General features: G+C 44.4%; 1 protein-coding gene across 1 annotated transcript in view; it reads left to right on the top strand.

Annotated features, from left to right (window-relative positions):
• The window catches only part of GRK3 (G protein-coupled receptor kinase 3), a 60289-nt gene that overhangs the window by 23366 nt on the left and 16979 nt on the right, over nucleotides 1-19944 (top strand). The window contains exons 3-9 of the mRNA XM_017814373.1: nucleotides 7636-7709; nucleotides 10947-11048; nucleotides 11918-11992; nucleotides 12954-13015; nucleotides 14114-14165; nucleotides 14784-14875; nucleotides 17700-17799. Coding sequence (XP_017669862.1) covers nucleotides 7636-7709; nucleotides 10947-11048; nucleotides 11918-11992; nucleotides 12954-13015; nucleotides 14114-14165; nucleotides 14784-14875; nucleotides 17700-17799 — 557 coding nt within the window. The remainder of the gene's footprint in view (nucleotides 1-7635; nucleotides 7710-10946; nucleotides 11049-11917; nucleotides 11993-12953; nucleotides 13016-14113; nucleotides 14166-14783; nucleotides 14876-17699; nucleotides 17800-19944) is intronic.

Genomic DNA, 19944 nt, shown 5'->3' on the forward strand with positions numbered 1-19944 from the left:
ATCATCTGGAACGTCACATAATGGATAATTTACATATGCTGGTATATTTGCATTTATATGCAGTGTAGTTCTTGGAAGATTTAAGGCATGGAGAAAAAGTCTTTATCTCAGCAGAGCAGTGCAGTTACACAGTTCTGGGGTTAAATTGTCAAGAGTTCCAGGCAGACTGGAAATTTTGAACTGAATCAGTATCATAGGAGATAAGAAGAGAATATTAACAAATATCACTATATATAGAGAGAACAAGTTATAAATTATTTGAATGACATTTCTCTTGGATGTTTCCAGTGAAGTTTCCAGCAAACACACACCCACCCCAGGCAGCCCTGCACCACCTGCAGCGGCCCCACTGTGCACCTGTCATAGGTGTGTTTGGTTTGCCCCAGGAAGCTCGTAGGTAAACTCATTCCTTTAGGATCAGATGGGCCCTGGGTGGTTGGTTCAGTCCTCCCACAGCTGCAGAGCCAAGCCCTCGGTCTCCTGCAGTGGGGGCTCTCCAGCCTCTTCTCCCAGCTCCGTTTGCCACGGCTTTAAGCTGTGTCAGGGGAGAGTCAGGTTGGATCTCAGGAAAAGGTTCTTCCCCCAGAGGGTGGTCAGGCACTGAACAGGCTCCCCAGGGAATGGTCACGGCCCCAAGGCTGACAGAGCTCCAGGAGCATTTGGACAACGCTCTCAGGAACAGGGTGGGATTGTTGGGGTATCTGTGCAGGACCAGGAGCTGGACTCAATGATCCTTGTGGGTCCTTTCCAGTTCAGGAGCTTCTTTGATTAATACTGTGCCAAAGGTAGTGCTTTCTATCCACTTGTACTCACATGAGCCTTCTTAGTCCCTTTCTGGTGGAATATTCTCCTTGTACAACATCACTGTTCATCCGCAATCCTGATTTCCACCTCTTCCCACCCAGCAATTCCTCAGTCAATCTGAAACGGTTGCACTCCCATGGAGATTTTATCAGTGTGTCTTGAAACAGTTCACAGACTAATTAAGCATCTGAACACCACTGTGAAATAGGGAAATATTGGTTTTCCATGTCTGTATCATGGCATAATAACAACTTTAATGAGATTTACCTGCATAGCTCTGTATTACTAATAGAGCAGATTCTCTGGGCCTGCCAGTACTGCTTATTTCTCTCAGTGGGATAACTCATCAGTAACAGGAGAACAGCTCAGGAACCAGCAGCAGAGTCAGTAGAATCTAAATTACTGGAGCTATTAAGTGTTCTCACTTTCAGCAGTGCTTTTAAGGGATGGAATGGTCAGGCAGGCACAGGGCAGAGGAGCTGGAGAGCTCTGGCTATCAGTTATCCCATGGATTCATTTTCAAATGCTGCTATTGTTCCATACCAATATCTGTCCTATAAAAGAGCATGGATAATACACATGGCAACTCCCCAGGGAATTGGTCTGGGTTTGCAAGGTCTGGCTGGAGAACGTCACTTGGTGCACTGTCAGGAGGTGAGGGATGGACACTGTCAGGCCTCTGAATCCCCAGGCTCCAGAGGGGAGCAGAGCAGGACCCTTGGAGGGCAGCTGGTTCCCTCTGTCCTGGCCCCCTTCCCCGACGCCGCTGTAATAACCTGCTCTTACAGGTGTATGTGTGTCTGTGGAGATTGGATAGGTGGGGTCAGAAGTCTGCACACCAGTTTCTGAATGTTTCTCGATACTTCTGCCCATAATTTCTGTGATTAAAAGGGGAAGAGTGTGAAGAGCAGCAGAACCATCTGTTTCTGAGCCTCCAGCTCACAGCAGCTTTCTGAGAGTGCCAAAATGAACCAGAGGAAGGCTCAGAAATTCCTGCAGGAAAATCAACTGGACTCTGTCACTGTTGTTTTAGTGGTTTTGCTCCTCTTTACCTAAGTGCTGTGTGTATTTACTAACTGAATACTACTGGCTTTGTGTTTTGATTTTGACCACAGTACAACAGTTCCTTGATGCTCTGGCAGAACAGTTTGGCTCTTTACGTGGCTCAGATACTGAGCAGAACTTCCTAAGGCAAATACTGGCATTGGGGATTTGAGACCACCTTTCTGCTGTGGAATTACTCCATGTCTTCATCAAATGATCCCATTGCCTTGCTCCCCACCAAAAGCCACTCATGGATCTGGGCCCTTTCAGAAGAGCAGAACCGCAGCTCCCAGTGTAGTTTGCGTGTGCAGTAATTGGCAACAGTGAAGTTCATAGCTTGGAGCAGGTCGGAAGGAAAAGTGTGATTTTTCAACAGTAAAGGGATATTGGCTTGTGTTATATAAGTAATTTTAAAATGGTGTGTAATGGAAAAATACTGATCAAGAAAATAACAACTGTCATGTCCTTTGTAGGGTCTGAATATCCTTGTGACGTGGGGAAAGAACAGAGACAACAAATAACAGTCCACCACCATGACGTTTTTAAGCTGCTCCTGCTTGTTAGCTTGCTAATAGCTTGCTGGAGCTGCTAATACTAGTTGCAAAGGGGTGGGAGTTTCTTCTATTTACAAGTGAAGAAAGAAGGAGAGCTCAACTGCTGTGTATTCCTTAATTAGCTTTACTGGAGGAATTTATTCATGTGCTTTGCAATAACTGATTGATTGAAATGAAATGCTTCAGTTCTGTCTTTAGTGGTCCTTAAAAGTTAAAATGTTTTTATATACCTTTTTTTAGTGCTATTAGACCATCTTTTTCTTATATATAACCCTAATTTTTCTTTCACCTTTGATATGTTGAATGCCTTTGATACTCGACTTCAGTTGACTGGAATCTGCATGTTCAATCAGGCCTTTGAGGTTTGACACAGAATTTGTGGATACTCTCCACTGTGTCCCAAACATCCATGCTGGAGAAGCGGTTCAGCTCTCCTGCTCCTCTTCCTGCAGGACTTTAAGGCATTCACAGATCTGGCAATATGGGAAGAGGGCTGCCCAAACTTGAACAAGTGTTAATGATTTCCTTGGGTGAAAAGCTATTGGAAAATATGCCTGAAAATAAGGATTTTCTTTGACAGCACTTAAAACCTTTTAGCCAAAGCTTATTTTCATATAATGATTTCTAGACGTCATTAAACAAGCTACCTGGCAACTTGCAGACTAATTTTGAGCTCAATTTCATTCTGTTCTGGGGAAATTGTTCTGTGCTCCCTCACCATTGGATGCATATCCTTTCATGAAATACAGTTTGTTCTATCCTGCTTTGTATGCACAGGAATATGTTTCAGTCTGTTATGATGTATTATTTTTAATGTAAAGTGAATGAACATTAGGCTCTATTAGCAAAGAATGGATTAGGGAAAGAAAAGTAGTGGAATCTGTGGTGCCTTCTGGGCTGTGAGGATTTTTGTGGCTTTGGTCCTTGCCAAAGCACGATTCCTATGCAGTTTGCCCTGGTAATAGCAAGTCTCTTTGTTCCTGAAGAAGGAAATTGATGGTTCTCTCTGTTCTGGAGCACTTAGGTGGTGTTAATAACCCTGTGCTGTGGTAGCTGAGTATGTGTTCAGTACGGGGCAGGATCTGAACTTGATTGGGTGTTCTGTGGCAGCTGCAGCCTGGCTGGAATTACAGTTTTCACATGATTTAATAGTAGACCTCTACCCCCAGTGTTTGTGTCTATGACCCAGACCTGTTACTGGTACTGACGGGTCTGTTACTTCAGCCCTGTAAGATCAGGAGAGGTCTTTGAGGGACTTGGGTCACAGACCTTTAAGCGCCCGGAGCAGGGACAAGCCCTGTGTTGCACACTTTGCAGAGCACCAGCCACATTCCTGATTGGCTTGTGCTGAAACTTTTCCTGCCTGGAGCCGGAGCCTTTGGCTGCAGTGCCGGGAAACGAGCCCGTCTCTGGTGCAGATGTCACTACTTCTTTGTTTGTCATGATTCCGTATTTATACACAGCACGTTTCGTTAGGATTTGGAAACAGCTTGGTATTTTTGTTCTCTAATTTGCTATTTTGCCTACTAGAAAGAGTCTACATCAGCATTTTGGACCACGTTCAGGCCTGCTGTAAATAGATGCAGCTTCCTTTCAATCAGTGACATTGTGAACACTTGTATTGGGGCTAAATGTGGCTATTTTTAGCTCTGCTCTCTCACCTAGTCACTCCTGTTTGCTTTAATAAGATTTTTATTTACTCCTGTTAACAGGTTATTTGAATCAGATACTCATAAAATTCCAGCTCGAACTAGATAAGTCATTTTCTCCAAGTGTTTTATGATGGAGTTCCTCATTATTATTTTATTTTGTTTATTATTCCATGCTCTCAGCTAATTGGTATTCTGGTGGAGATGGAGAGGTGGTGTTGTGGATGCAGGCGACCTTTAGACTGCTGGAGGAGGCAGATGCAGTGCTGGCTCTCCTGGCTGCTGTCCTGGGGGATGTTGGCAGAGCCATTCCCAGCTGACAGGGGCTCCATGCCTGCCCATCCTGCTGACCAGGCAATCCTGCTGCCATGGCACTGGGAGCAGGGCAGGAAAATGCCAAGGAACTGTGAATTGAGAAGGTAGCTTTAATCCCAGCCAGTGGCCCTGGTGAGGCCACATCTGCAGTGTTGGATTCAGTTCTGGTCTCCACAGTTTAAGAAAGACAAGGAGCTGCTAGAGAGTGTCCAGTGGAGACCACGAAAATGATTTGGGGTCTGGAGCATCTCCCTTATGAGGAGAGACTGTGGGAGCTGGGACTGGTTAATCTGGAGGAGACTGAGAGGGGATCCCATCAATCCATAGAAATATCTCCAAGGGGTGTGAGGATGGTGCCAGACTCTGTTCAGTGGTGCCAGTGACAGGACAAGGAGCAATGGCCATAAACTAAAACAAGAAATTCCACCCCAACCTGAGGAAGAACTACTGTCCATGGAGGGTGGCAGAGCTCTGGAACAGCTGCCCAGGGAGGCTATGGAGTCTCCTCTCTGGAGACATTCCAAACCCACCTGGACACATTCCTATGTTGCCTGCTCCAGGTGTCCCTGCCTTGGCAGGGGGGTTGGACTGAATGATCTCCAGAGGTCCCTTCCAACTCCAGCAATTCTGGGATTCTCTGAAAGGGCAGTGTTTCTTTATTAAAACTGTAAGAATAGGGCTCTACATTGGGGATTTTATTTATTTTTTTAAAAGGCTCTGCTAGCAAACAGGTGGCTTTAACTAAGCTTGTGAAAAGGACCTCATCTGGTTGGAGATCAGCTCTGGGAACACCTGGTTGCAGGTGAGGTGTCTCACCTGGATCTGCTCTCCTCACCCCCCTCCCTACCTGCTCGTGAGCATCTGCTGAAGACTGAGCTGCAAACCTCAAGAGTGGCCTTTACCCCTTCTTTAAAGACATTTTACCTGGTAATTAGTCTTAGTGCAATTTGTGGCATTTGGCAAATTTAGCCTAAGATTGTCCGTACCAAGATAATGGGAAAAATAGTTGTCCAGAGGCTGGGAAGGAGGAGGCTGGGAGCTGGGTGCTACCTTGCACTGTATATGTATTATTGATATCATCCATCACTTTGTTACCAGAGAAAGCTTTGAAAAAATATTTTTCCTTTCCCTTAACAACCAGTGATCTGGTTGTTGCAGAAATTATATAGTTATAGCAGAAGGAATCTTTAAAGCCAAAGCTGTCAGCATCTTTATTTCATAAATAATTGCTGGTTCTTTTTAGCTGTTACTTAACGCTATCATTTTATTAATTCCTGCTTTCTGTTCCTGGGCTTATTTTTCTGTGTGTCGTTAACTGTGCTTATTGTGCTCTTCGTCAGTTCTCCCTGAACTTCTTAAAACTCCTGTCACTTACTCAATGCTGCATCTGTCACTTCGTTTTGCCATTATCCGAGAGCTGCAGTTTCTGGCTGATCATTTTTCACTCAATCCAAGAGCAGCAGTAAAGGAGATTTCCTTTGTGCTGCAAGGGAAGTGCAGGATCTGTTGACGGAATGGGAGGTCGAAACAGAAACAATTCCAGTCCGGAGAACATTAAGCTCTAATCGGATTTGTTTGAATCATAGAATGGTTTGGGTGGGAAAGGACCTGAAAGCTCATTTAGCTCAACCCCCTGCCACAGGCAGGGACACCTTCCACTAGCCCAGGTTGCTCCAAGCCCTGTCCAACCTGGCCTTGGACACTTCCAGGGATGGGGCAGCCACAGCTTCTCTGGGCAACCTGTGCCAGGGCCTCAGCACCCTCACAGGGAAGAATTTCTTCCCTGTATCTCACCTAAATTTCCCCCCTTTCAGTCTGAAACCTTGTCCTGTCAGTCCAGTTCCTGATGCAGAGTACCTCTCCGACTTCCTCGTAGGCCCTGTCTGATACTGAAAGGTGCTGTGACATCTCCACACATCCTTCTCTTCTCCAGGCTGAACATTCCCAGTTCTCTCAGCCTGTAAATTTTGGGAATATCTGCTTTTTTACATGGCACTGCAGTGCCAAAGGGCCCCAGGGAGGAGCAGAGTGTATCCCATGGCTGCATAAGCCTCCGATTGTTCCCCGTGCCCTGGGCTTGGGAACCTTTTCTTTCTCTGCCATAATTAAATTTAAAAAGTTTGGAAAACACTAAGCAGGGCTGGAATGTTTGGCGTGGCATTGTTGGAAATGTGTGTTGGTATATTTTCACACTCCTCCCACAGTTGTCTTTGTGGTTTGTTGTTGTGTTTTTTTTGTTGTTTGTGGGTTTTTTTGGTCCCCAGCCAGGAGCTGGGACCACGCCAGGGATTTTTCTTTCAGTGCATTCAGCGCTGTCTGTGCCACTGTTCAGTCTCTTAATTACCCGGCTGCAATCTTCTTTGGTTCATTGTCCAAGGAAAGTTCAGTCCATTCAGCAGGATTCTGCTCCGTACCGCCGCTGGTTCCATCATGTGTGAAATAAGGAATTTGTTTCAGGTCCCTAAGTGGCACGTTTTGTCCTCAAAACCAGGTCCATGCCACGCAGGCTGGCAAGGAGGGGTGTGCTCAGTGGAGGGGCACGGTCTGGATGGGGAGATGGGCGACTTTGGGTGGGTTTGGTGGGTTTTGGCAGTGATGGGGACGTTTGTGACTTCACCCAGTTCTCAGCCCACCCCTGTGACACAGATCCCTGTGTGAAGTACCAGGGTAGCAGGTGCCAGCTCAGAGGCATGGAAAGATGGTGCTTCCATGGGATGAAGGTTGTGACTGCATTAAAATGCTCATAATGGCTGCTGGGGTCAGGCTCTAAATTACTTGCAAAGGAATTGTAAAAACTCTGGTGTAATTTATTGTGCAATAAAACCCCATTAGAGGTAACGTGAACCGGTAATTCTGAAATGGGAATGCAAAAGAGGCTGTGTTTTATCAATAAAATTTAGGTAAATCTATTGCAGAAACGCCCAAACATGAATAATGTCTTATTTTCGGTGGGGGGAAAAAAAGGAAGAAAATGTGGTCTGTGAAGAGGAATGGGATATTTTGGTGCGTTATGGAAGTGCCTCATAAAATCCTCAGCACGTAGGAGTGGGAATGGGCTTAATACACCTGTGGGAGGTGAGGGAGGCTTGGGATCCCTTTGTGATGGGAATGAAGAGCTGCCTGGTAATCAGCATCCTAAACCTTGGCAAGTGGGAATGCTCACACAGGTATTTACAGCCCATGATGGTACCTGGGTGGTTTTGTGTGCCTTTTTACAAGTCATCATCGTAATGAGACAGTTTTTCTGTTCTTTCTGTTTTTCTTTCCAGGATTTTTGCTCTTTAAAGACTATTGCATGAATGAGATTGATGAAGCTGTCCCCCAGCTGAAGTTTTACGAAGAGGTGAGTGGCCAGTGAGGGAGGTTTGGGGCTCTGCAGGGAGCAAGGCTGAGGAAGGCTGTCCTGCTCCTCCTCGGGCAGGGAACGCTGAGAGGGAAGGAGGGGGTCCATGTGTAGCAGTGTGAATATTTAATCAACTTGCTGATTTGGTATAGGGCTCTTAAAAAGTATTTCATGTAGCATAGATGGGATTTGCCCATTTTTTTTGAGCAGCTGCATGGGCTAGTAGGAAGGGAGCTGGGAGAGTTGTTGGAGTTGGGATGACACTCTCAAACCCTTCAGGCCTTTCCCTAACGTCCTTTTACCTGTAGAAAAGCCAGCAGAGTGCAGCTGGGGTGTCATGGCATGGTGGGAGGGAGATAGGAAGAAAGCTGCTGCTGGAACAGGCTCCTCAGGGAAGTGGTCACAGCACCAAGCCTGACAGAGTTCCAGAAGCATTTGGATGATACTCTTGGGGATGGTCCTGTGCAGGGCCAGGAGTTGGACTCGATGATCTTTGTGGGTCCCTTCCAACTCAGCATATCCTGTGATTCTGTGAGATGTTTTGGGAGTTGCTGTGGCAGAGCTGCACAGGGGTAAGAGGATCCTCCAACGGGGTTCACAAGAGGTGGCTTTAGATCCATGAGTTGTACTCCCTTGTCATGAGATACTCAGTGAAGGAGCTGACAGGCACCATGCCCAGGGCACATCCCAAAGGACCAGTAATTCCAAGGAACATGCTGTGTCCTTCCCCAGCCACCTCTGCTGCACGGCCTGAGCCCCATCCCTCCATTCATTCACTCCCTGTTCCATTTGTGGCACTAAACCCACAGTTAATCCCCTCCCAGGTGCTGGTTTCAGTGCAGACATGCACATGCCTGATTGCTCAGGGTTAATTAGAGCTGCTCCCTGGGATAGCTCTGTCTGCCTTACTCTGAGCTGATCATTTAAATGTTTTTGTGCCAGTGGGCTCCAAGCACAAATGGCTGGGATCAGTTTGCAGATCAGTCCTCGGTGATACACTGTCCCCCACTCAGATCAGATACCTGCTGTCAATAATGGATCTTTTCCTATCATTTCCATCTTTTTATGCACTGATGATGTCACTGTCATAAGTAATCCAAAAAGGCCTGTTGTACCAGATTGTTTAGCAAGATATTTTTAGCTCCCTCTTTATCTCTGAAACAATTCAAAATTATATTTTTAGGTTATTAGCAAAGTGTTGCCTCAAAAGAATTTCAGTGCTTTGTCATGTACTTCTGGAAAAATCCCATTAAGGATATTTAAAGAGAGGCTCATTGTGTTTTCCTCTGTGACATACCGGATCCAGGAGCTTTTCCTTTTTTTATATATTTGATTTACTTGCTGCATTTATTACACGTAGAATAATTTGAGTGCATTGCTACATTAAAAATCGCTGGATGCAGAAGAGCTCCGTACTCCAGGGATTTCATATCACTGCAGCTGGAGTCACGATCAGGCATTTAACGGGATGAGTGATTCATCCTGATCGGTTTCAAAAGGAAAAGAAAAGGAATTTAAAAAAAAAAAGGGGAAAGGAAACGGGAAAAAAAAGGAGAAGAAAAAAAAAAAGTGCTTCTAGGTGCTTGAAAACAAATAAATTCTGATTCCAGTTTTTGAGGAGATCCTTTGTCAGCTCCTTTTCCAGAGGAGAGCTGCAGGTTGCCAGGGTGTCTGATGACATTCCCTTCTCTCCAGATCAGGAGTGGAAGCTGTGCTGGCAGGGACAGGGTGTGTTAGAAGTGGGACGATCTCAGCTCTTCCTGCTGTGGATTTTTTGTAACGTTGTCTTTAATAAACATGTAAAAACGATGTCAGGGGTGTGTTGGGCGTGATCACAGAGAGATGTCTGATCTCATCACCTGTGTGATGAGCTGTGTCAGGCAGCCTCTGGGGGGACGTTCTCCCAGCAAGGATGGGAGATCACTGGTGAGGATGTTTGTTACCTGCTGTCCCACTCTCCAAACCTTTACAAAACAAAGGGTTTCTTCATTAAGAATCCCACTGTAAGGGGAGGTGGGAAATGGTGACTGGGTCCAGCATGGCTGGGGGGCTACCATGAGAGCCCTCAGCACTGGGTGCAGAGTTGAGAGCTTTAACAACCAAATACTGAGGGGCAGGAGCTTGTGTTCAAGGAAGACAATCAGATATCGATCAGGCTTCCTCTTATACTTCTAATTATTTTGTGTCATTGCATTAATTAAAAGTGTTTCTTGAGCAAAGACATTTTGAATCACTTTAATTATAAGTTGGTATCAAGGGGGAAGAAGCACAGATGGCAAATCGGGGTGGAACTGGGGCCTTATCGTATCAGCAAACAAGAGGAGTACGGCCAGGAAGATACTGAGTTTAATTAATGTTCCACCTTCAAAGATAGGTTGGTCCCAGTTTGTCTCTCAATAACTGTACTCGATGATCTTGGAGTCTTTTCCAACCTAAATGTTTCTGGGATTCTGTGGTGTGGAGCAAATCTGCACAATGACATTTGTTTGGATCCCAGAACCTCAGATGGCGATGCTGGGAGCGTCCAGCAAGTCAGAGCTGCGTCCTGTCCCTAAAGATCTTGCATGGTTCTTATGTTCTGTCAGTCCTGGAAGAACTCTTTCCCTAAATATGCTCCAAAGGGCTCTTGGACTTGGTGAACTTTTTGTTCTGGAACTGGTTGTTAGGTTTTGTTCTGTAAATGAACCATGAGGGATTTCTGTTGTTTCACCTGGAACACACTGATCTCCTACGGCACACCTGAGGAAACTTGATATATTTTGTGAAACTGTGTTTTAGCCACCTTTAGGGTTCAAATTCACCATGTAGCTGAACTATGTGAACATTTTGAAATGTGCCTTATATATTCGTTCTTGGACATTGTACCCACTGTGCTGTGATCATAGAATCAGGGAATTGTTTGCGTTGGAAAAGCCATCTCAAACCATTGAGTCCAGCTGTTCCCTCAGCACTGCCAAGGCCACCACTGACCATGTCCCCCAAGTGCCACATCCACATATCTGTTAAATCCCTCCAGGGATGGTGACTCCACCATTCCCTGGGCAGCTGTGCCAGGGCTGGAAAATTCCAAGCTAGAAGGGAAGTCTCAGATCAGCTGTAACTGTGGTGTTGCAGGTGGTTTTCCTTTAAGTGTTAATTAAGAAAACAATAAAGCAAAATAAAGCTTTTTTTTTTTTTTTGCCAAATGACTGAAAAATCATTAGAAGTTGTCTGATGCTCCCTGTCCCCTCTCTGCAGATCAAGGAGTACGAGAAGCTGGACTCAGAGGAGGAGCGGCTGTCCCGCAGCCGGCAGATCTACGACACCTACATCATGAAGGAGCTGCTGTCCTGTTCCCACGTGTGTATCCTCCCAGTTCCCCCTGCCCAGGGTACCCTGGCAGCAGGGATCATGCGACAGATCTGCTGTTTCACTCACAGTGTTGCTGAAGGAATCGTTACAAATACTTGCAGAGCTCTGGATTTCTGTTTGAAATCCCGGCTCTGGCTTTGGCTGAGTTCAGCTTGTTGCTTTTGTTTTTTTAATTGCAGTACTGAGGTGTAAAGATTGGCAGGATGGGCCCATTTTTATTGAACTGTTTATTAGTGGTACACAAAGGAAGTATCAGGAGATTTATCTCATTTATATTTCTTCAAAGGAAATCTCTGTTTTAAAATAAGATTAGATGAGTGCCAGGTGTGTGTGTGCCACGTTGTGGCAGATGCAGCTTGGTTAAAGTCACTGAAAATACGCATTTTCTCCAGCTGAAATTTTGGCTCATGGATGTGTCTTTAACAGTTTCATTTACTCTTATTTGAAAGAAGAATTTACAAGGTGGTGTGTCCTGGTGGATTGGTTCCTTGGGTGAAGGATTTAAGCATTTTTTTCATCAAACCCATATTATTTTATTAGTAAAAAGTCCATGTCTGCTTCTGCCTCTGGAGCTGTCCCTGTAAATGGGATTTTTTATGGTTTTCTAAAAGGAGCATTATCTCACCCTCCTCCTCATCTTCCCTTCTCCTGCCTTCCTGCTTTAGAATAATTATATTACTGGATCATTCTGCATGTTTCATGCCAATATTCACTGTAATATACCTGGGGGAGGCCGTATTGTTTCATTCTGGGGTCGGTGGTTTTCCATATGAGGAAAAGAACAACAGTGCTGTGACCTGAAATGAAACTCCTGACATCTCCAACTGTTTGAAATCTTTCTTTTTCTCTTCCAAAAGCCTTTCTCAAAACAAGCTGTAGATCATGTGCAAACACATTTAGCCAAGAAACAAGTGCCAGCCAGCCTTTTTCAGGTGAGCTTTCACAGTGTGAATTGTTCAGCTTCAGTTCTCTGACAGTGACTTTGTACATATTATTTTAGGAGACAGAATAAATGGGATTGGTATGTATTCTGAGCTGTACTAGTGGGATTTAAATGCTTTTCTAAGTCAAAATTACAAATTACTCTTCTTATCTATAATATTTTTAAGCACATTTATAAAAGCAAGCTATACCTTGGTATAGGAACAGAGGAGTTTTTATAGTTCTGTAATTTTAAGCCATTAAATGATTTAGAGTAAATCACTTTACATCAGGAAGATGCTCATCCTGTCAGGATAGACTAAACTGGAGAGATTGTCTTATCAGTCATGGGGGTGTTTGTAAGCTTAAATGTCTTTTCTCTAAATCTGATGTATTTTCATGTGTTGCAAAAATGTGGAGGTTACCCCCGCCTGATCTCTCTTGCTGCTTGTGAGCTGCTCTGGCTGTTGCAATGAGGAGAAATGACAAACTGGTACCTGCAGAGCTGGGTGATGTCTCAGCTGGGGGGAAGTAGAGGTCGCTGGGGGCTATCTCACATCCAGGGAAGGGATTTCCCTTGGAAAAGTCACTTGTGAATGGAAGGTACTGTTCTCTTAGCAAGGACAGAGAGGAGAGAAGCACCACAAAGATGAGAGAGCAGCTCTGCGGAGTTCGGTTTCCACAGGGGTGACAGTTTATTGTTTAAATACATTTGAGATGAGAACTTTTGCCCCCTCCCAAGGTAAACCTTGAAGGTTTTCCAGCTCATGAAGATATTTTATTTTTGACTTCAGGGCACCTGCTCAGATTCTGCAAGCCAAATAAAGCTTAAATGTTTCATTGAGGCTTTTAAGGAAAACACAGAATGGGCTGGAGCTCTGTGGGGCTGTCAAGAGTTCTGTGTAATGGATGGGATTGCAAAAGCCATTTATTGTCTGCTTAAATACTAATTGTGTTTCTTCACCCTTTTAGCCATATATAGAAGAAATTTGTGATAGTCTCCGAGGAAAAATATTTCAAAAATTTATGGAAAGGTATGAACATGACATATTACCTGAACTGTCATTGTATTATGTGATGTAGTGGGAAGCCAAATCCCTTCAGTACTGCTGTAAAATCAGGCCAGAGATGTCTAATAATGCCCTGTTAATTTAAATGGAGTTTATCAGCAAACTTTGCAAGTAACCAGCCTTGTGTGATATCCTGATTTATGTCAGGATGTATGAGTGGAACAGTTGTAAAGATAATGGATTTCTCAATAACAGCAATAACGTGCTGGAGTTGGGACTCAAAGGTTTAAAAAAGCAGAACTGGGTTCTTGGGGGACATTCTATGAGTGACGATTTCTGGTGTGGGATTGGAGGCCCAGTTGTTGTGGTTCGTGACTGGGAACCTGAAATTAAGCAGAAAAGGTATAATAAAGAATTCCAGACACAGACCTGGCTCAGTAGAGCAGCCCTTCTAACCTGAACAGAGCTGCTCCTGTGGACAGGGTCTGGAAAGCTCAGCTCTCACCCAGCAACACCCAAATCCACTCTATAAACTGGTTTGATGCTATTCTGTGATAATTGTAAAAATGCCTCCATAAAACTGTTATTTCTTACTCTGAAAATAAATACTTAATTATTCATGTAGAAATAAGCAGCCTTTTTTTTTTTTCCAAAAGCCTGTGGTATTACTGATGTTTTTCCTATTTTAAGATAAGATGAGTTTAAAATGTTCCTTGGAGTATATGGAGGTTCATTAACATAAATCGAGCTGCTTCTGTTTTCTTATAATTATCTTTCTCTTGATGTAATTTAAATGTTTGTTAGTTCCAAACGTAGTTGTTTAAAAATTAAAAACCATCTGCAAGAGAGATGTGGGGACACACTGAGCACTTACAGGGATAAGGTTATCTGTTCTCTTTCTCTTACAAGGATGTAAAATACAAAATGTGCTCTGCCTAGGAATTGTTTTTCTTGGTGGGGGTAAGATTACAGTTGGTGAAAGGAAGGCTGTCATTTATTAAATACCACCCCACGCCCTAGCTCAGACTAGATTTTAAATATCAGAGTCTTGACATTTCCTGTAATACTTTACACAATAGTCTCAGACAACTTCTAAACTTTTTTTTTTTTTTTTTTTTACAGTGACAAGTTTACTAGATTTTGTCAATGGAAAAACGTAGAGCTAAATATTCATGTAAGTACTTACAAGTATATTTATCTTGTCAAAGGCTGGTACAGGAAAGAGAATGTTCAGTTTTGAATCCTTCTCTGCAAAGGCCTCATTAAGGAGGGCGGTGGATGTCACTGCTCTACTATTCTTAGACACAGCCTTGACTATTCCTGTCTGGACATCCCTTCTGCCTGTCCTCACTTAATAGAATTTGGATTTCTCCGATGGCTGAAGGAGCTGAACTGCCAGAATTGCTGCTCTTTAACAGCTCCAGTCACTCTCCAACTCCCTCTCCCACTGCAGTCCTGCCGTGGCCTCAGCACCCTTTGGAGCCCTTCCCTTGGCCTCTGCCTTTGTCCCTCTGCACTGCTCCATGACAGCTTGGGCTGTGAAAATAGCCCTGAATGAGACTGACAGTTTTTTGGGAACAACAGCCTCATTCCCCTTGTTCCTACTTCACGCTGTAATACTTGCAAATACATTGAAATATAAACAAAAAGAGGCTCCTTTTCCAACACAATAAATGCTGATGAATTACAGTAGTTGAGTGTCTCAACACATTTAGATGTTTTTACAGTAATGTTTTTAATGCTGAAAAATGAAGGTTTTGTTCTGTTTGGTTTTTTTTTCCCCCACTTGCAGCTGACCATGAATGATTTTAGTGTACATAGAATAATAGGAAGAGGGGGGTTTGGTGAAGTGTACGGCTGCAGAAAAGCAGACACTGGAAAAATGTGAGTACCACACACTGTATTGCAGAGATAACTCTGAACTATTAAGGAAATCCTTCCAGTCATTTCTTAGGAAATCACTGGAAAGCAGTGTCATGTTACTGTAAAGGTCTTAGTAGTTAAGTTTTATCCCAAGAGGTTCTGATTTCTGACTCATCTTTAGGTTCAGTTTGCTCTTTGGTCCCGTTCTGTGCCATGCAGTGGGTCAGTCTCCCAGAGCTCTTGGGCACATCCTGCACTGAAATGTCCTGTCAAGATCAATGGAAACTGCATGTTACAATTAAGTGTGTGCTTAAAGAATTCCCTGGATCAGAGGCTGGCAGTGCAGAGGGATGTTCCCAGGAATCCCTGGTGGTGGGTCAGATGTCATCTGCAGAAGGTTCAGCCTGTCACATCCCTGGTGCTGACGTGGGGCTGGAGGGGCTGCAGGGACCCGCTATCAGTGCTGGGAAACCTGAGCTGTGCCGGGGCAGATTCCAAGTGTGCTATTCCAGATTTGGGGAATTGCATCAGTGTCTGCCCTGACCTATGGTGAAAGCAGTGATCCTTGCTGACATTTGGAAGCATATAGTTCCAGTGTTGAATCTGTGTTTCACAGAGCTCTCTGTGGGAACTCCAGGATCAACCCTGGATGGTTTTTCTATTCTTTTTGTGGTCTTACCATTCCCACGCTTCTCCTGATCATCAGATTTCAATTTCCAGGCATCCTTGTCCCATTATGTTCTGATTTGAACATCTGGGCATGGATTTAACAAATTGTTCTCAGTATCTATCTATCCATTTATTTATTTACACCTCACCCTGCCCCTTTCATCTTGGTTTTCTCCTAACACTTTTAATCCAGGGACCATCCTTAAACATTTCTCTTCCAAGAGAGCATGGCATGTTTGAGGTGCCATGTCTCTGGTTCCAGCTGGCTTCTCTGGCAGTTGTGTGTGCTTGGCACTCCTGATAATAATAAACCTCTGAGCTGTAGCAAGTGGGAGACATCTTAATGTTGCTGTCATACTCAGTATTTTTGCAGTGACTTCAAGTATTATATTGATACTCTTACTAACAACACTGGCTTTATTCTCGCCTTGGTGCTTTTTTGTCCATGTACAATTAGTTAATTTGTCCATGTACAAAAATAAGCATTTTATTTAGCTTGAGGCACACTAAGCAGGCATCCCCAAAGAGGCAGTTTTCAGAGTCCCAGCTGTCTTCATGGCTGAGTTTGGCTCTGACAGGAGGTTGATAAACCTTGGGAAGTGAAAAGAACAGGAAGAGTGAAGCAAAGGACAGATTTTATCAGATATAAATAGAGGGAAATGTGGGAAAACCAACCTTTTTTTTCAAATTTAAAGCAAAACTTTAGATTAGGTTCAGCCTCTGGGTAGAGGTTTGGTTTAGTTCTTTCTTAATCCAGACCTGTTTACCCATCCCTAATCCAGATCCCGTCCAGTATAGATGCTGCCTCTGCTGCACTTACTGCCTGAAAGGAGCGTGGGAACCACCCCTCCCTCCCAGGTAACACCAGCAGTGTTCCACTAACCACAGACACACCTGAGGCTCCTGTCATGTCACCATCACCCCTGCAAGGATGTCCAAAGAGGCACCAGAAGTAGGATGGAGCCAGCATTCCAGGGGAAGGGACAGCAGGACCAGCAAGAGACTTAATTTGGAATAGGTTACCCAAAGAAACTGTGGCTGCCCCATCCCTGGAAGTGTCCAAGTCCGGGTTGGATGGGACTTGGAGCAACCTGGTCTAGTGGAAGGTGTCCCTGCCCATGGCAAAGAGTGGCACTAGATGGGCTTTAAGGTCCCTCCCAACCCAAACCATTCTGGGATTCCATGATTTCCGTCCGCCTTGAGTCACTCTCTGATCAGGGACACCAGAGCAGGGCAGGGCAGCGTGTCAGGGGTTATTTATAGTCACCCTTCACAGCCTCCACAGCAAGAGCACGTGCCATGAATATATTCCCAGGTTGGAAACTCACAGTTCCAGTGTGTTCACTCTCACTCCCTTCACTCCCACCATGTGCATGGCAGGAATGATGTGGCTGGTTTAGGGAGCTGGGCCCAAGGTGAGGCCCTGGGTCTGGATGGGGCAGGCACAGTGAGGCAGGGGCTAAGTGCTGGTGCAATGCTGTAGCATGGTGTTTTCCTAAAAATCCATGGGTGCCCACATCTTGGAATCTTCTGTGCGGGAACACGTGTGTCCTTCTCACTGTTGTCTATTAGTGGACTCACCCAACGTCTTGGAAAAATCTCCAGCCTACATCATATCCTCCTGTGGCTGATGGTTGTTAGGGTAACATTCTTTTTGAGCACAATTTTATTAATTTGTGTAGCACAGATGGTAGAAGATTAAAAAAGCTTTCTTGTGTGTATCTGACCTTTTTCTGAGTAGAAAGAAAACTTAAAAAAAAAATATATATAAAACTCAGCCTGTGTTCAAGATATTGCTTTCCCGGTAGAACTGAAACTGTTGGAATGAAATGGAACCATAACAGAGTCTGTTATTTAATTCCTATGGCAGATCCTTGTTTGTAGGTATTAAAAAATAAATGTACGATATGTAATTCCTATCCCACCGTGGTGGTTTGGACACAGAATTACTTGTTGAAGCACATTTCTCTCTTAGGAGGCTTCTGCTGGAAATGTGTTAATTCTGGGAGAGTTTGGAGATTTTGTGTTTAGCCTGAAATTATTTTTTAGTCTTAGGTTTTAAGTCTTTCATGGAGCTTACTTACAGGATCCTGTAGATGTGCATGGCCTCACTGCTGGTGAATAATACTGATAGAGGAGTTTTGTGGTGCTTTTTCTGAATGGTTGTTGTTTTCAGGTATGCAATGAAATGTTTAGATAAGAAGAGAATCAAGATGAAGCAAGGAGAAACATTAGCCTTAAATGAAAGAATTATGCTGTCTCTTGTCAGTACGGGAGTAAGTATCACTGACTTGTTATTCTTTCTTCCATATAATATAAAAGCTGTTACATATAATGCATATTCCATCGATTCAGTTGTGTGACATGCAAAAATTAACCCCCACCTGAGCCTCCCCCTGATTTAACAGTGTGTCTGAAATGAGAAGGAAAAAACAAACTTGCTTGTCAGTTTGGGTGCTGCAGAATGAGGCTCTCGGCTACAGAGGCTTGAGGGGGTGCCCATTTCTTAGGTAATTCATTCTCCCCTCCTCCTGATTTTTTAAAATATTCCTTTTTCAAGTATTTCTATTTGAAACTTTTCCAAAACAAGATTCTGTCTTGTGAAAAAATGCTTTTTTTCCCTATAGTTTTGTACTAGTGATGCAGAACCTAAGGTGCTATTGCAGAGACAACTCCAGTTACCTGTTCATCCTCCCTTTCCTGTGACTCTGATATTATCCAAGTTTTCCTTTTGTTTTTTTATGTACTTTAGCTGAGTACCTCTCAAGGTGTACCAAGCCAGGCTGCCCATCTAAGCTGTTTAAAAATTGAATTAATTAAAATTAAAGTCTATTTAAAATTGAACCCATTGCTACTGTGTGTAAAAAGCCACCTGCCCCCTGGCATTGGCTCCCCCAGCCCTGGGACCTGCAGATGCTCCATGGTGGCTAGAGTGTGTTGGGCTCAAAGGAATTCTAGGTGGGATTGGAGGTCTTAGAGCCCTTGGAGTGCTCTGCTCTCATTTCACAATCCTGGCAGCTGCTCATGTCACCATGGCTACGGGTGATGCTGCTGGAAAGGTTCCTTTTCCTCATGTCGTGGTGTATGAACTAAACACTCAGTGTGCAGCTCTGTGGAAACACATCCCCACTCCCTGTGGACACAGAATTGTGTGTTGGTTTGTTCTAGTCTTGTACAACAGTTGTGCAAAGAGCATAAGTACCTGGAATGTGAGGATTCCTGCTTTGGATTCCAAAATGGCAAATCCTGGGCTTTGTTCTCAGGTCTGTATCTTGCAGAGATAAGAGAATCATAAAAGCTGGGAAAGACCTTTAGGATCATCGAGTCCAGCCATTATCCCAGCACTGCCAAGGTCACCACTAACCCAAGGCCCCTTCCAGTGCCTAAAGGCACTTCAGGAGAGCTGGAAGGGACTTTGGACAAGGGCCTGGAGTGACAGGACAAGGGGGGATGGCTTCCCAGTGACAGAGGGCAGGATTAGATGGAATATTAGGAAGGAATTCTCCCCTGTGAGAGTGATGAGGCTGTAACACAGGTTGCCCAGAGAAGCTGGGGCTGCCCCATCCCTGCAAGTGTTACAGGCCAGGTTGGACGGGGCTTGGAGCATCCTGGGATAGTGGAAGGTGTCCCTGCCCATGGCAGGGGGTGGAATGAGATGATCTTTAAGGTCCCTTCCCACCCAAACCATCCTGGGATCTATGATTTATCAGTTAGACTTTTAATCAAGTTACCTGTTTTCACCAGAGATAAATTGTGGATTGTCCAGGAGTGTCAGGAGTCCTGAGAGATGGGGGAGAGGGTCTATAGTAGACTGGACAAGAAATTGAGGCAAATGAGTAATAATTGTCCCATTAACTTTAATTTGTGATTTTGTGGCTCCAGCACTGAATGTGAATTTTCATGTCTAATGAGGGAAGAAATCGTTCACAAGCTGCTGCAGGTGAAGGCAGCTTTCTTACAGGCCAGCACAGAGGAGGCACTGAGCAGTGGAGCAGCAAGAGGAACCACTGGTTTCTTTCCTTAAGGATTATCAGGTCATTAGAGTGTTGTTTCTTTTAGATTCTCAGAAATTTGGAAGAGTTAGAAGAGAAATTTTGTACGAAGTGCTGCCCATTCAGATTGGGTACACCTGGGCAGGAGAGGCTGGAGCACTTGGAATATGCAGGATGAAATAGGTCTGAAAGTGACGGAATAAGAGAATTGCTTTAGTTCCTGAAAAGGAGCTGTGAGGTTGGAGTGGCGCGTGCCGTGCCCAGGGACAGGAGTTATGTGCTGCCCGGAACAACATGGAACTGGAAAGTTCATCACAGTACAATTAGTCATTTAACTGGGAACCCAGATGTCTCTGCAAAAGGCACAATAACAGATCTGGTTGTGTAATCAGTGCTGTTAATCCACCTAAAATTTTGGCATCCACAACC

Source organism: Lepidothrix coronata, unplaced genomic scaffold (genome assembly GCF_001604755.1).
Source record: "Lepidothrix coronata isolate B3197 unplaced genomic scaffold, Lepidothrix_coronata-1.0 Scaffold44, whole genome shotgun sequence".
Taxonomy (NCBI): Eukaryota; Metazoa; Chordata; class Aves; order Passeriformes; family Pipridae; genus Lepidothrix; species Lepidothrix coronata.